Source organism: Liolophura sinensis, chromosome 6, assembly GCF_032854445.1.
Source record: "Liolophura sinensis isolate JHLJ2023 chromosome 6, CUHK_Ljap_v2, whole genome shotgun sequence".
NCBI lineage: Eukaryota > Metazoa > Mollusca > Polyplacophora > Chitonida > Chitonidae > Liolophura > Liolophura sinensis.
Genome location: NC_088300.1, coordinates 21,502,819 through 21,520,183, shown reverse-complemented (window position 1 = coordinate 21,520,183; position 17,365 = coordinate 21,502,819). Strand labels below are relative to the sequence as shown.

Sequence of the window (17,365 nt, the reverse complement as noted above, 5' to 3'; positions counted from 1 at the left end):
CATTTTGTACACTGAACAGGACAGGAGCCATTCTCTTTCCTCGCTCATTCATATATTGCTTGGAAAAACTTCAAGAGATAAACACTTTATATCACCTGTATTTTCGAGACCATTTATCTCTTAAAAAACCATTGCAAATTTACAAATTCAATTTTTTTAATTTGCACAAATAGGTTAGATATGTCAGAAATTAGTTAATACTTTGACCTGTATTAAATACCGTGTGAAAATGCCTCAAACCCTCACAAGTATTCAGGAAAACTGCTGCAGCTCCTAAATGCCTGTATCTGTTTCATCACATCTTACTACTACATGTATATCATCTTTTTTTCACATTTGAAGACCTAACTGCTACATTTTAAACTGAGAAGTAAGGTGATCACAGGTTGAATATTCCATTAAAAATGACATTACTTAGAGGCATACAAAGTATTCAAGCATATCTTCACACAGGTGGAGGCTGTAAAGATGTAATACCACAAGGTTAACACTCACCTCATAATCCTCATCCAATATTTCCTCCTGATTATTACTGTATGGTTCCTCCCCAGTCAACCAGGCCATCTTCCTCTTGCAGCCAAGGCCGTGACGTGGGAGCTCCACTGGCCAGTTCAGCTTATCCCGCATACTTCGTAGGTGGAACAACACGTCATCATTAACAGGAACTGTAACAGTAAATGGAGTCTGGATCTCACCTCAGAACACTCCAAACAAGTGCACTTATTTATTCCACATGTGTATCATGTTGTACCCAAGCAGATTTCATTTAGTTAATTACAAGCGACATCACAGTTGTGGAACAGCTGACTGCGATCAGAAGATACCATCACCTGTCATCAGATGTCTGACAAACCTAACCAGCAACAGCAAGATTCAAACACATGACCTTTTGTTAAAGGACTACTAGGTTATAGAAAGAATTTTCTCTTCTAAAACTGAACTGACTTATATACAAGTTTGTGCATCTCTACATATATGTTATCATCTTTATTTTAGTTCTGTCAGTTTGTTCTGTCAACCAGTTTGCAGGCTGGATTCAACACTGACGTATTTCAGATTACCTGTCATCTTTAAAGTCAATGCCATGACCACAGAAATAGTGACATTATCTTTAACTTTTGAGTTATTTTTATGAGCACATTAAACTAGTTTAGATACAAAATAATGTCAATTATAATTATCCACCAGAAAATAATAATCATAAATGCCAACTACATGGAAAGTGTATTCATACAATAAATTTGAGTTACATGTAGGGGATGGTGAAGTACTGTACCAACAACAACACAACACTTTTCCTCACCCTTCTTTGAGGATCCTGCTCTCATGACAGCAAAAACAAAAACTGTCACACCACATAACATTTCTGATATCATACAAATATATATATACATATATATATATATATATATATATATATATATATATATATATATATATATATATGTGCAATGGATTTTTGTAATACAACCAGGATCATAATATATTTGTTGGTGGTTCACAGTATTCTATTAGATAACATTTTGTTTCAAAAGTCCTTCCACATCAAAGTAAATTAGAACAGAAATGCCCATTATTTCCTTGCGGCCTATATATGTAAATACAATCTCAATGTTCCTGATTTATGTTGTTCAGGCAAGAAAATAATCCTTGGTGAAGATTATGATGATCAGTATTTTAATTTATCACTGGAAAGCAATGTCTAGAAGCACAGCAAAATAATCAATGCAATTCACTTTCTAAAAGGTTTCAAAAAGTTACAGGATTCTTCTTCCACAAGTCAGTTAAATATTAAGGACCCCAAATCTGTCTCTTCCAAACATACCTGAGTCATCATATTTTTTCTTGTTGAGATAGGTTAGTACAAGACTGGGATCCTGTCGTCTCGTTCCAGATGTAGCAGACTTTTCTCGCAAGACAGTTTCACTCTCTGATTTTACAGAGCTAGGTCGGCTTGTCCTCTTGTATTGTGTTTCGCTTATCTCCCTTCCTAAAGCAGGCAATCTTTGCTGCCCACCAGATGTCTTTCTATGCGGTTTCTGTTTGTCAATAATGGGCATTTCTCCTGGGTACTTTCTCTCCGAGTCAAATAGGTCTTTGATAGTAGGCTCATCTTCTTGTGTTCCTACAGATTCACACCTGGACACAACTGACCAGCAGAACACAAGAAACGATACACCCATATCAAATTACAGTCTATCAGATCTGGTCGTTCAATAGGCTGAATGAATTCAATATCAAATACCAACATTTAGATAAATTACATTTTGAACATACTCGCAACAATGTTTTATTTTATCACATGCAAATAAAATACACATATAACACAAAATTTGTTGTTCATGGACATGGTGGCCTCTATAAAGGTAGTAATATATGCCATGACATTTTTCTCAATTGAACAATATATCTATGGAATTATTTGATTGGTGTCTTATGCTATACTTTCACTTCTACAATGCCTTCCAGTTTTTTGGTGGGAGGAAAGTGGGCAGAGCCTGATGGAATTAAACCATCCACAGGTTTGCCTGAGAACCTTACCACATATGACCTGAGGGGATGCTAAGCTAACATAAGGTGGACTTAATATCACAGCGAATGCATTGGTGAGCACTAACCATTCGGCCATGTAGGCTCCATTTGTAAGTCATGTTTTGTCTGATATACGATTTTAAGCTGATCATAGCGTGTATATTTTCCACTTGTCCTTGATCGTTGAACTAGTCTTTCCTTATATAAGTACTGTTTCCGCTGTGCATGCTTTAAGAATTGACAATGACAACCTTCCCTCCAGCCATAATGCTGGCCATCATCATATAAGTGGAACATTCTTGAATACAACCTAAAACACCAGTAAAATAAATAGACGATAACCCTTTCATAAAACAGCTGATCCTACATCATTCGAACACTTCATAACCATCTTGATACTTAAGCCAAATTTTGTTAGGACGTAAAATGTTTCTTTACACATTCAGTTGTGATTGCTTTGTTTTATTTCTAGAAAGTTCATTACCATAAGACTTCCTCAGGTCATCAGTTTCACCAGTATTAGGTCTGGTCATAACAAGTGTCGCTGTCTGAATTGGCTCTGTGATTTTCACCTGGTCTGTAACTTCCACCTGTTCTGCTGGTGCAGCAGGGAGAAGCTCAGGTTTCCTCATCAGTGGAGGCATGGGTAAAGGGGGCTGGCTCCTATGTAAACTGTACACACAGACACAAATCATATCAGGGATAACTAAGGAATATACAGACTCAAATTCATTCAGCCCTCACCCACAATTCCACCTTATTTAGTTGTTGAAATACTAACTATAATTTCAATTCTAACTAGAATGGATCTGCGAAGAGCAGATCCTAGGCCAGGATCCCGGATCGGATCGATGATGTTTTCCCCACCCAATAATACACGGCCCTTGTAACAGCAAGTTTATGTAAATGTGCCGAATGTGGTAAATCTGCCTTAGGACATTCTTTGAAAATGTGCATGTCCTGTGTTTGTTCACACAGATCAACGATTTTTAGCACACATAGAGTACATGTGAAACACTTTACACTCAGTGATTTTCAGTTTTACAGCTGTAACGGTTTTCTCTCACCAGACCTCCAAATATGGTGAAAAATTGCACTTCTTTCGCGCTTTGATCGCAATTTGCAGCAAAACTGTACGTCGCCATCAAGAAATAAGTCCAAATCCATGATCAGGACGTCAAACTACGTTGGGTAGCATGCTTACAATGTTCGTGTGTTCATCCTAGTCACAAATGCATTTAAAATGCATCATATAACATAAGGACAAACATAGCAAATCAGCCTTTGGACAATTTTTCAAGCCCTGCAACTCCCACATTTATTATGACAGTTCAACGATTTTCCGCGCGCCTACAGTACCCATATAGCCCTTTGCACTCAGTCATTTTCAGCTCCACAACTGCAGCAGTTTTGTGTCACGTGACTTCCAAACATGAGTGAAAATTGCACTTTTTCACACTTTCATGGCAACTGGCGACAAAACCGTGCATCGGAGAAAGGAAAAAACCACCAGATTCGTCATCAGAACATCCAACTACGCGTAGCAGCCTACTTACAACCTTGAAGTTGACAACAATTTCATCGCCTGACAAATTGCCTAAGCTGGGATCGAACTCTGACATGACTGAAAGGCGTGAGCAGTAAGAGAAAAAAAAAGAAAGAAGAAAAATCAAAGTTTGTACTTTCATGTCTCAATCCACGACCTGCCATGCACAGACTCACTGCTCTACTGATATCTCGGCCGTTGTCAGAAAGTGAACACCTGGACCACGGCACAAGTCGATGTCTGTCAATCACCTTGGCCTGGTTAGCATATGGTAAAGAAGATAAGGCCTGCGCAAAACAAAGCTAAAATGTCCACGTCGTTTGCTGTTGTAGTTAGAATTCTACGCCATCTAATAGAGTACTGTATAAATGAATATCATCCTACAACCATTTCGGGAGATCACGGACAGTGTAGCCGAAAGCATCAGGTCAAATAATATAAACCCAGTCCAGTCCCCATCTAACTCCATGTTAAAGCAATAGGATTCCCATCTTTTTCTAAACAAAAAACGGTGTTGTCATTTAAATGCTTATGGCGAGAAAACTATTGATCGTAGCTCAAATCCATTGGCAAATGCTCAAAAGACCATGTCTTGGGCTACAATTTGGTGCAAGTGGCACATTCCTAGCTCCCATAGTTCTCAAGTTACGGGTCATTGAAGTTACGTAATTTTTTTGACTTTTTTGCTTATATCTCAAAAAGTTACACAGATATGCAAAAAATAAAAGCAGATTCGGAATCAGCAGCTCAAGATACATCAGAATACATTGAGAACAATTGACATTTCAGAACTTTTTGTGACGTCACAACTTTGACCAATGGCAAGCTTCTAGAGTTTTTGACCCGAAGTAAACCATTTTTGCAAACTTTTTGTAACTCGTTACCTTCTAGCTGCATGTCAAATTTGAAAACAATCGGTTCAGTGTTTCTTGAGAAGAAGATTTTTAAAGGTTTTACACAAAATTCAATATGGCGGCCGAACCACGTGACATAGAAAAAAATGGAGGATTTGTCCCAAGATATTCACCGCCAGAATATATGAGCAAAATTTGGGACTTCTATGTTGAACAGTGTAGGAGTTTCCTTGCTAACAAAGTCGATGAAAAAAAAAATAATAAGAAGAAAAAACTGTTTTTTAGGGACAGAACGATTTTACAATAGGGATCCCGTTCGGGAAGAACGGGATCCCTATTGTAATCGTAATTGTTATTGTTCTGTTTTTTCTCACTTTTTTGATGTGAAATAACATTTTCTACTGTTTATCCCAAATTCTCACATCTTCTAAGTACCCAAATTCGAAAGCTTTATTAGTTGATTGGGCAATGATACAATATGGTCTAAACATATGTTTGTATATCCAAATCAGGTTTGCACCTGTCTCTCCTAATGGAAACTAATTGTCTTAAGAGTTTTAATGAAAACTGTTCTTTTCAAGCCTTTTTTTGGCAGTTTTATCACAAACCATACCATAAACATCAGCAACACAATACTGAATTTGTTTTGTCTTTTTATAATGAGACTGATTAGACTAAAGGACAAAAACATTAATTTATTATATGAGATTTTGTTAACTCACGTTTTCACTGTTAAGTGCTTTGGTACCATAGACTCTGGATCATGCTTGGCCTTCAGCTCCATCTGCCTCCTGACATAATCTCTTTTAAACATGGTGGTCTTCATGTTAGTGGGGGGACTTGGAACAAATGGGGCTTCACCCTATGGCAAAAAAACACAACTATGATAACTATAAATCTATTGAATATTCAAAAGATATACTTTATTTCACTTAAACAGCATTTTTCAAGCAACACATAAAAATTTTGCTTGCTTTTAACTGATTCATTTTCCTTATAGGGTCATTTAAGAATCTGATTAATTTCTTATCAGAGAAAATAAGTTTTGGCATCTAAAGTATCATTTTAAGGCTTTAAGATGCTTTTGAAATTTATTTTTAAATACAAAACTTAAGATGAAAAGCAGTACATACACTATACTTTAAAGTCTATGAGATCAATCACTCTCACATTTATAGATCAATAAATCTAACATACATCATTAACTACTAAATTCGCAGTTGTCCATTTTAAGCTGTGTATCAACTCACCAATGTTTTCTGAATTGGCTTGTTTTGGACAATTCTAACAACCTGAGAATCATTGGGGGTAAAATACAATCTCTGTTTCAAATTGATGTCTGTCTTCTTGATATCTCTGGTGCCAACTTTCTCTGCTTGATCTGAACCAATGAAAGTTACTGTCCTATGAGTATTGACCTCTGCCCTGTGACCTGTCATCTGTGCAGGATGAAGGTCTGGAGTGTCACCAATGCCATGTTTGACAACTGCAGACTCAGCATAACTGACCCTGGACTCCCCTCTGCTATCAGCCATCGTCTTCTTGTGAACTTCAGCTGTAAGATATATGGCAAGATTACACTTCAAAAACGCTTTTTTCAATGCTAATTGTTTTTTTATTGCCCCAGTATATTTATATAACAGGAAGTATTAAGTTCTTTTTTTTTGGGGGGGGGGGGGGGAGGGGTCAAAGATTATTATGTATTCTTTTAATGTTTCATTAAGAAGCTCATCAAAATGTCTTCCAACAAATTTGAACAAGGCCTACTTTACAGCAGCAAGATAGAGTACATCAGTCTTAAACCCCATACTATGTTACAGTAACATAAATTGTTAAGCTTTCAAACTTGTGCTCTCTGATTGTTCGACTGACCTTTCAGATTACGAACTGGCTTGAGGTTGTAATCAATAGTATTCAATCCTTAAGTACTATTGGAAATGTTTTCGCCACTGATGGTTTGTGTATAAACTTTACAACATTATTCAAGGCAAGGTAGAATGTTAATTAACATTTCCACAACGACTTTTATCATCAAAATCTGAAAATGAATTATATTTTGTCAATTTCTATTAACAACATTACTACAGCTTAATTTAAACATGTGCCGCAGTGTTTTTTCCAGTTTCAACATTCCTAGACTGCCATAATGATTCAGCAATTTTGTGGTTATTCCCATACCAGAAAATATTATATAACAATGCGCGATGAAATATTGCCGACAAGCACATGTCACAGCTGTAGTTGTTGTTGTTGTATCAACTTCACTTGTCAAGATGGGTGACTCTGTTTCAAAATGTCTTAGATCCAGCAAAAGAGTGAATCATAAATAATGCAAACTGAATGAAATGTTTAACCAATATCACAAAACATCCCTGTGTAAAATGGACACTTGTGTTACCTTAAAGGAAAGCTGAAGAAAGATTAGAAATCATCCGCGCCGTCTAGTTCGAAGTTTTGTTGACATCCGCCATGACAGTTTATCTTGACAATACCCACAATGCTGTGTCACTTCCCAAAGTTGTCGCCCCTAGTGTCAAAGTTGTGGCAAAAAGTAGGTCCTACGCAGGGCGTAAACTTTATATGCAGGCCTGCCCTAAAACTAGAATCAGATGCCTGTATCTCAATAATTTTTTGACGTGACAAATTTCTGACTGGGCCTATTTTCTCTTTAATTGGTATTTAAACGACGTACTAAAGTGTAAAGACCTGTACGTAGGACAGCTGACAGTGACTGTAAATTTTTATGGGTGTAGGATGGGTGGTGTTTGTCAGAGCGAACCATCTTGGCAATTAACTGATGAACTTTCCCAAATAAGTGACACGCATATTTTAACTCACAGATTTAAGAGTTCATCGCGTATGTCATATCAGACAGTGGAAGGTAAGTGCCAACAACTTCCACGCAGGGTTATCCAGGCGGACCTATATATATATATATTTAGTGATGAAAATAAATATATTACATTTTATTTAAATTTCATTTTATCACCTAAGCCTAGTTTATTTATGGTTTATCTCTAGTCGGCTTCATTTCTATCCCTAAAAATTAAATGTCGCACTTGTGGTGATGACACTGCAATCGCACTGCGGTAATCTGATTTAATAGTTAAACCTGGGTCATATTATCATTTTAATTATTTGCGTTTATGGGGTCACACGTACAGTACCTTAGTTATATCTTTGGCCTATATATCTCTAGGCAGCTTATCCTTGACAAGGGCCACATGAGCTGAGGCACAATGACCCAGGACCGCTTTTGTATATGAAGGAAACATTTTGCTATCTTATCAGCCCAGGTATTTACTGCTCTGTGCATAGCCTAGTACACTAAAAAAAATGTATATGTATAAATAAAAAAGAGCTGCGGGACGACAAAGTAATGTGTATGGCCCGTAAGTTATCTGTGACGAATGATGTTACGTAATACCGTTTGGTCCTGCGTGATATAAACCGGCGACCACGAAAGGAGCCCGCCACAGTTGTACGAGGCGCACTGGTGTAAAATGCACATGTACGCTCATTTGTATTAAGCTGGTAATTAAAACTTCATTAGAAGCGCGTGCATGGGGAACCAGGCTACGTGATCTCCCTCACGTTTACTGCAGCTTTTGCTTGAAGAGAGGTAAGTCCATCTTGCCTCACGTTTGATCGAAAATCTAGATTTGGACAGGTGTGAGCCTGTATGAAATGCCAAGATCACATTGCGACATACACTCCAAAAATTAATTTTGACAGAAAGTTTCTGAGTAATAACATAATACTGTGTCATATTCAACATAATATTACCACTTGGTTGGCCTAATGGTTCTAGAGCGTCCACCTCGAAGTCAGGAGACCCGGGATCAAACCCGTGTCGGTTCATATACCAAAGGCTTTAAAAATGTTACTTGCTGCCACCTCGCTTGGCACTCTGCACTGAGAGTTTAGAGCAAGGAAACATGACTGGTTGACTTGGTGTCAGTATAATGTGACTGGGTGGGATTTCATGTCTGGTGTCTGGGGCATGACACTTCAGCTGCGGCACGTACTCGCCCTGCCACTCCTAATGATTCCTCGCCGTCATATGACTAACAAATTGTTCAGTACGACGTTAAACCCCTGTTACTTTAATAGAATGTTGAATTAATAGAATATATGTGTTATATTTAACAGAATAATCTGTTGCAGTAGCAGAATACATTCTTAACATCACTCAGACAACAGACTGTCTGTTAAAAATAACAGATTAATTTTTGATTGTAACCCATATGGTCTATCGAAAGGCAACATCCATGTTATAACCAAATTTACGTTTTAGACAAATAATGTTGTCTCACAAGTGTATCACAGATCTGTTTCAGATCGACGGTTTAATCGTTTTGTTGCAACACTAATTGAAATGATTTGCCCATAATGAAATAACTGCGTCGGTAAACGTATCATTGTGAAACTCTTATTGACGTATTTCTTTCAGTAAGCGTTACATCGTCAACCTTTACTGAAATGTTACTGTTGCCTGTTATATTATTTTATTTCACTGAGACACGTTCATAGGCTATATAGACGATTACTGAAATATTTTTAGAATGATAGCGTGAAAAAACTAACTATTTGAAATCATTCCAAGATGGCACGGCAAACACTTTAACAATGGGGAAATAACTGAATTGTGAAGTGTTTTTGAATTTAGAATTTTCATCTGATTTGAATTTCCCTTTGGTTCTTTGAATGCATTGACTGAATATATTTGTGGGTGTATTTCTGGATGTATTGATATATATGTGTTGCTTTAGACGTTATTTAATAGTCCCCAAAAGCTTTCTAATTGCTTAATTTGAAAACGGTTCATTGTACAGAATCTAAATTTGTAGATGGCTTCATTATGGCAAGTTATGGATTAAGTTGGAGTTTCGGACACCTCTATGTCCTAACTGGGCAAATTATGGCCGCTTTGCTCACACAGTTTTCCGGGATTTATTCAAAACGGCTCATGGTACTGAACTCGAAAATGATGCATGGTTTTATCGTAGCTTGTTACAGATTAAGTTAGTTTCGGTCCCCTCTATATCCGATTTGGGGAGCATTCTGGTCGAATTTGTCCTAGCAGTTTTCCGGACGGTCCATCGTAATGAATCAGACATGGTACATGACTTCACCTTATCTCGTTGCATATTAATTTGGAGTTGAGGAACCCTGCGTCCTCTTCGGACACGGTTATTACCGTATTTGTCCAAACTGTTTTCTGGACTTTTGTTCAAATGGTCCTTCATATTGGAATGGACAAACTTCGTCCTTGCACCAACCTCAACCCAACACACACCAACCCAACCAAAAACCAACATACCAACCTTAACAAAACACACCTCTCACTTCGCTATGAAAAGTTGTGATGATGGGAAATTCTGAAAGTCCTGAATTTATCATGATTATTTCATGAAGACACTTAATGTGCAGTGCCAGAATTTGTAGATTAGTGAAATAAATACGTTACCCTTGTAATAAACGGTTACAAGGGTAACACTTATTGAAACATTTATTTCAATAGAGGTAATTTATTTCAATAAAAGTTGCATAATGTTTTTCTACGAGTGTCAGGCCCTTGACCGTGTAATTAGGTGGCGTGTTCCAAAACAGTTCTGGCTGTTTCGGCTGAGACTTTAATTCTAGAGGTTTGTTACATATAATAAACATAAAAAGATGATCTTAGTCACGGTTTTATAAACACCAACCAAATCAGTCAAACAAACCCTGCTGTGTTCCATACTTTTCGATTCCTAGACGTAATGTATAGATAAGTAGTACTATTGAAAGCAAGAGGGTAAATCATTTGTATGTACAGCAGTGGCATAGAGTACCTGTGGGCTGAAGGTGGATATTCGCATTTTTAGACACTTTAGTCACGCCTTTTAGGCACTAATAATTCCTTTACGAATTAGAATCGCAAACATGCATGTGCATGTATTATCTATTAATTTATTTATTTATTTCATTGGTGTTTTACGCAATGCTCATGATATATTTCACTTATACGACGGCGGCCAGCATTATGGTGGGGGGGGGGGGGGGGGGCACCCACGACCATGCATCTGCAGACCTGTTCCTGACAGACCTTCCTGCGTGCTACCAGAGAGTAAGCTATCCAGTGCAGGACTTGAACTCACAGTGGCCACATTGGTGAGAGGTTCCTGAGCGATTTCATGTATATATTGCTACATATTTACACATACATACATGTAGGTTATACATAAATGGGGCACTCACTGATATATTATGTAAATTACATTGATGCGGAAACGAACTTCGATATAATTACGACATTGGATTGCTTATACACCTCACATAACCGACTTCCCTGTATGTATTGTTGTTCTGTTTGACCATTATAAAATATAAAGAAGAAACCCATGATGAGTTTGCTGTGCGGATTTTTCAAGTTTTGCCTGATTTGACGGTATGCCGGTTCACTAGAACAAACGGTACATAGCCAAGGTCAACTTGTCACGTACGTGTTTGTTAGTCAGTATTTATCTTCAGTGTAACGCGATTGTTATACATGTACATTGGCAGGGGCTAGGTATGCCGATAAATATGTTAAGTACCTGACGCAGCGTTTTCCCAAACAACAGGCCTAAGGTCACTTAATGAACTCTTAGTTGAAAACAGGATAAAAGTACATCTGTCTGTAAAAGTAATCCAAACAACTCATGAAGGGCAAAAATTCGACCATATCTAGGTCAGTAAGACATTGTGTCTATGTTTAAATACTGTATATGTGTGTGCATGGTATATATGTAGTGTAGAGGTTATTGGTTACCGTCATACTCAAGAATTTACGATGTCGTCCAGTTTTGGGTAGATGATAGCTGATTGCATGGGGGAAAAACACCGACCTTGGGCAAGTTCAGATAAGCTTGTCCACATGCGACGTAGATATACACATCATAACAGCGAGAGAAAGATGCCCTCAATGCATGTGAGACTGTGCCAACGGCGCACAGCCCAAGCTCATCAACTTATATTATCACCAAAGCCCAACACGTGTTTGATTTCAAAGTACATTTGGTTCGGTATATTTTACTAGAAATTGATGACAATATCTCGATCATCATGTGTATATCTATTAACTTATATGTTTTACACGATGTTAAGATGGTCGCCATTTTTAAGATATGACCTAATGACAATATGACGCTGACCTGACCCATATCTGTGGCTTCATGTGTAGATAAAGTCTTATGTCAATGAGTTACCGCCCCTGTAACACAGAAACTTGACGTCTATCGTGCCATATGACATCTCTCTACAAATTAGATATATTTGTTAAGAACATAGCATCACATCAACAAGCTGTAGCCTTTCGGGCCTCCCAAAAAAATTCCTTGAGACTTCATTATCCGCGTCCTTGTCTGGTGTCTGACTCTATAACCACACCCAGGTGTTGTGGCATATGTGCACCACCAGAGTCGATATAGCAAGACTTCATTATCCGCGTCCTTGTCTGATGTCTGACTCTATAACCACACCCAGTTGTTGTGGCATATGTGCACCACCAGATTCGATATAGGCAAGGACTTCATTATCCGTGTCCTTGTCCTGATGTCGGACTCTATAACCACACCCAGTTGTTGTGGCATATGTGCACCATCCAGATTCGATATAGCAAGACTTCATTATCCGCGTCCTTGTCTGATGTCTGACTCTATAACCACACCCAGTTGTTGTGGCATATGTGCACCACCAGATTCGATATAGCAAGACTTCATTATCCGCGTCCGTGTCTGATGTCTGACTTTATCACCACACCCCAGTTGTTGTGGCATATGTGCACCACCGATTCGATATAGCAAGACTTCATTATCCGCGTCCTTGTCTGATGTCTGACTCTATAACCACACCCAGTTGTTGTGGCAATGTGCACCACCAGATTCGATATAGCAAGACTTCATTATCCGCGTCCGTGTCTGATGTCTGACTTTATAACCACACCCAGTTTGTTGTGGCATTTGTGAACCACTACCAGTCGATATAGCAAGACTTCATTATCCGCGTCCTTGTCTGATGTCTGACTCTATAACCGACACCAGTTGTTGTGGCATATGTGCACCACCAGATTCGATATAGCAAGACTTCATATCCGTGTCCTTGTCTGATGTCTGACCCTATAACCACACCCAGTTGTTGTGGCATATGTGCACCACCAGATTCGATATAGCAAGACTTCATTATCGTGCACCAGTCTGATGTCTGACTCTAGGACCACACCCAGCTGTTGTGATGTATATGCACCACCAGAGTCCATATAGCAAAATTTCATTATCAGTGTCCTAGTCTGGTGTCTGACTCTAGAACCACAGCTAGTTGTTGTGGTGTATAGGCACCACCAGAGTCCGTCCATAGGCCTACTCTGTTATTACATCCTGTGGTAACAATGCAATCACTATCGGTACAATCAGAGGTTTTGCTAATTGTATCCTATAGTGTGACTCTGACCATACTCAGTTGTTACATCCTGTAGAATGTATTCACCATTAGTACAGTATAACGCAGAGAGATTATACTATCCGTGTCTTAGTCTGACGTCAGAATGTAAACACCCTCCGTTATTGTATACAACCACAACGTAGATATGGTTGTTTCATCGTGTCCAGGTCATGCTTTGTATTGCGCGAATCTGTTTGGGTAAAATGAAGGGAGCAAATTATTTTAATCAAGCTGTCAGAAAAATGACGTTACATTCATCACACATGGTGTCTGATACATCATGATGGACGTGACTTTAACACAATTTTAACTGCGTGAAACGTTTTTGAAACTATTCATTTTTCACGGATAACCGAGCTTTTTCACGGATGTACCGACGTTCGATACGCTATAGTTCACATCCTTCTTCATCACTATAACAATAGCCTAGTTCAAAGACAAGCTAGACGTTCCTACCATAACGCCTAGCTTCGGTCATATAAAATTTCACGGGGACAATTTCACTTAAAAAAAGGGATCGAACCGTACCTTATTTTTGCTACTCTCCGATTCCCTAAACCTCCCGAAATGTAGTGTGTCAAAGCCAACATTAAAACGGTTGGATTACTGCCGAAAGATGGTTTACCAATGCTGGCTTTGACATATTATATTTCGGACGTTTTAGGGAATCGGTGGATAGCAAAAATAAGGTAGAGTTCGGGCCGTTTTTTTTTTAGTGAAATTGTCCGGTGAATTTCATATGACCGAAGCTGGGCGTTACGGTTGGAACATTCAGCTTAGCTTTGAGCTAACCACAGCAGCAACAGGTATATTGCAGAGGCCGTATTTGAGCTGAAATCTCCAAGGCAGGGTAACGGCTTACAAACTGACTGGTGTCTGAAGAGAACATCCAGAGAACTATGGCTGTTTCGACGAATCGTGTCCAACCCTCAGTCCTTGTATTCTACGTAAATGGCAAAAAGGTGAGTTACTGTGTGGAGCTTTTATAATTTTTAAGGGGCCCTTTCCGTTGTGTTTTCATACCATGTTAAGATTCGAAATGCCTTTACCCATAACAGATTTATTTTGTTTTATTGGTGTTTTACGCCGTATTCAAGAATATTTCACTTATACGATGGCTGCCACCTAATTGGTGGAAGGGAACCGGGGCTATTACAAGGTTGTGATTTAAACGCAACTTTAAAAAGTAGGCATGTGATGATAGAGTGTTCTTGAAGTGCTTTTTGATTATTATATTGGCGAATGATAAAGGCATATTTTTCCCATATGCACCAGGCAGTGTAGAGAAAGATGTCGAGCAGATGGTTAGTTCTTTTAATGATAAGGTAAGGCTTTATTTTAATCACATTTTATTTTCTTGTAGATTACCGACGATGGTGTTGATCCAGAGACAACTCTTCTCCAATACCTTCGTGTAAAACGTATCCTTGCATACTCTAATTCTTCAACCCTTTCAACCGCCTCTGAAATCAATACTTTAAAATATTCTGAGGAAACTATACGGGGTAAAGATTTATTTATTTATTTATTTATTTGATTGGTGTTTTACGTCGTACTCAAGAATATCTCACTTATTCGACGCTGGCTAGTATTATGGTGTTTGGAAACCGAGCACAGCCCTGGGGAAACCCACGACCATCCGCAGGTTGCTGACAGACTTCCCACGTGCGGCCGGAGAGGAAGCCAGCATGAGCTGGACTTGAACTCACTGCGACCGCATTGGTAAGAGACTCCTGGGTCATAACGCTGCGCTAGCGCGCTAGCCAACTGAGCCATGGAGACCCCCACGGGATGAAGAAAAATAATTTGTACAGTTTTACGACAAAAGTGACAAAAACAAATCATTTTGACATCATTTTCATAATAATAGTGCGTATAATTTCCACTGAAAAAATTGCTTTGGACATCGAAAAGGTCTAAGATTTACCGTAATTCGTATTTAGAGTGCGCTGCTATGTCTCAAGCCGGAGCAACAAAAGCACAAAGCATTTTAGAACCATCATCATAACAGTCGCATATTTGACCGGAAAATAACCCCAAATAGTACATATTTAGATTAACTTGTGTTACCAAAACTTATACTCTTTTGCCAGGAAGGATATCATCCAACCTTCCAAAAGTCAAAACACCTTTCTAATATCAATAGATCTCTCAGAATTAAGTAAAATAGCTAATTTGGCCTTTAGGTCAAATACGGTAGTTGTAAACAGGCGTCGTCAAATATATTAGATATACTCACATACCCACTCCTGTTGACTGCAGAAAAAACAAAATTGACCTTTTGTTCAAAAAGGATCTATTGTTCGACTCCCACATTTTAAATTCTTTACAAAAGCTAGCAAAGAATTAGATTTGTTCAGATAACTCCGCTGAGTTTGTCTCTTTGTTTTCTCTGAAAACCGATTTGGAGGATGTAATATTTGCTCAACTCTTTCTTGAGCGTAAATTGTTTGTTATCTTAAATATGCCCTGTATTTCCTGACGATGGCTTAAATGTTTGACAAAAATAGATTTACCCAAATGAAAGCCTTGACATTCTTACACTTAAACACTATTACGTGAAACTTATCCTTGGAACCAAAAACATGTATGTATCAACATGTATCCTTCAAGTGGTAAAGTCCTGATGTAAAATTTATATGAATGGTATGGATGTGGTTGTTCAGCGTATAAAGCTGTCTGGCAGGGTCACGTTTGTTCAGTTCCTTAGCTCAGCGTTCTAGTGCGACTGACGGGTACAAAGTTGAGCTGTGGAGAGGGAGGATGTGGAGCCTGCACAGTGATGTTGTCCAGATACGACAAGGCCTCTAATAACATCAAATATCCTTTTTTCCGATACAATGAGCACAAGCTTCAAATGTATTATTATGTCTAGAAACAGGAAAAAAGAACAAAAAGGAATAAATTTACATAATTATTGTTACATAACATCATATGTTATTTCCTATTCTACGCGTACAGCATTTAAGGTTAGATTATAAAAGAAACGTGGGAAGGTCTGCGAGCAACCTGCGGATGGCCGTGGGTTTCCTCCGAACTCTGCCCGGTTTCTTCCCACCATAATGATGGCCGCCGTCTTCTTACTGAAATATTCGTGATTCAGCAACCTATGTGTGGTCGTGGGTTTCCCTCGGGTTCTGCCCGGTTTCATCCTACCATAATGCTGGCCGCCGTCGTATAAGTGAAATATATTTGAGTACGCATAAAACACCAATGAAATAAATAAATAAATAAATCATATCCAAGCTGAACTGACTATTGTTCTTTTACAGTGCATAGCAATACGTCACCAGTTTGCCAACAAAACATAATCGAGGTAGGAGTGATTTTGATTGATATGATTGGTATTTTTACGCCGTACTCAAGAATTTTTCACGCATAAAAAGGCCACCAGCATTATGGTGAAATGAAAACGGGCTGGGGAAACCCACGATCAACTACAGGTTGCTGAAAACCTTCCCACGTACGACCGGAGGGGAAGCCGGCATGAGCTGGACTTGAACTCACAGCGACCACATTTGTGAGAGGCTCCTTGGTCATTGCACCACGCTGGCGCGCTAACCACATGGGACACGGAGGCCCAGGAGGGAATGGACAAGACCGTACAGCTTCAGTTACTTTAGGCGGGGACAGTTATTAACCCAAATTGGTGTTATCGGTAATTTCCCTGACGAACGTTAAGCACATGACCGTCATGGCGTGTATGTACCCCATGGGGGAGGTGCACGGGATGGCTGTAACAACTGTCGAAGGGATAGGCTCCCTGGGGCAGGGAATGCACCCAGTCCAGGTGAAGCATTGGCTGCATGTGGCACTTTTCTGCTGCAGTATGTCAGATCAGAGTGACCGTCATCTGAATATAATGGGGTACATTTTGTCGCCCAATGGCGACTCGGTATCAAGCTGATTTGATCAATAATTACAACGTTTCCGGTTTGCTTACTGAACATCATGGCAAAAGCAACAAAGAACA

At 38.8% G+C, this 17,365-nt stretch overlaps 2 protein-coding genes across 2 annotated transcripts in view; one reads left to right on the top strand and one right to left on the bottom strand.

The window, feature by feature from the left end:
• Positions 1-113: 113 nt before the first annotated feature.
• On the bottom strand, positions 114-7,413 carry LOC135467000 (uncharacterized). The gene is made up of 7 exons (XM_064744753.1): positions 7,331-7,413; positions 6,183-6,487; positions 5,655-5,794; positions 3,017-3,204; positions 1,826-2,149; positions 496-665; positions 114-119 (listed from the first exon to the last, which is right to left on the bottom strand). The coding sequence occupies exons 2-7, from the start codon at positions 6,465-6,467 to the stop codon at positions 114-116; spliced, it is 1,113 nt and encodes a 370-aa protein (XP_064600823.1). The 5' UTR covers positions 6,468-6,487; positions 7,331-7,413.
• A 5,781-nt stretch (positions 7,414-13,194) lies between these two features.
• Positions 13,195-17,365, top strand: part of LOC135466999 (xanthine dehydrogenase/oxidase-like) — a 33,704-nt gene continuing 29,533 nt past the window's right edge. Inside the window, exons 1-4 of the mRNA XM_064744752.1 lie at positions 13,195-14,354; positions 14,756-14,813; positions 16,116-16,212; positions 17,074-17,182. Of these exons, the coding sequence (XP_064600822.1) occupies positions 14,292-14,354; positions 14,756-14,813; positions 16,116-16,212; positions 17,074-17,182 (327 nt within the window). The 5' untranslated portion in view covers positions 13,195-14,291. The remainder of the gene's footprint in view (positions 14,355-14,755; positions 14,814-16,115; positions 16,213-17,073; positions 17,183-17,365) is intronic.

Bases quoted from the DNA above. Each gene is read 5' to 3' on its own strand.
- LOC135467000 (XM_064744753.1), bottom strand. From the start codon at position 6,467: ATGGCTGATAGCAGAGGGGAGTCCAGGGTCAGTTATGCTGAGTCTGCA. The intron at 5,795-6,182 runs GTGAGTTGATAC...TTTTTGCCATAG, and splicing joins AGCCAATTCAGAAAACATTG to GGTGAAGCCCCATTTGTTCC. The intron at 666-1,825 runs GTATGTTTGGAA...TTACTGTTACAG, and splicing joins GAAAAAATATGATGACTCAG to TTCCTGTTAATGATGACGTG.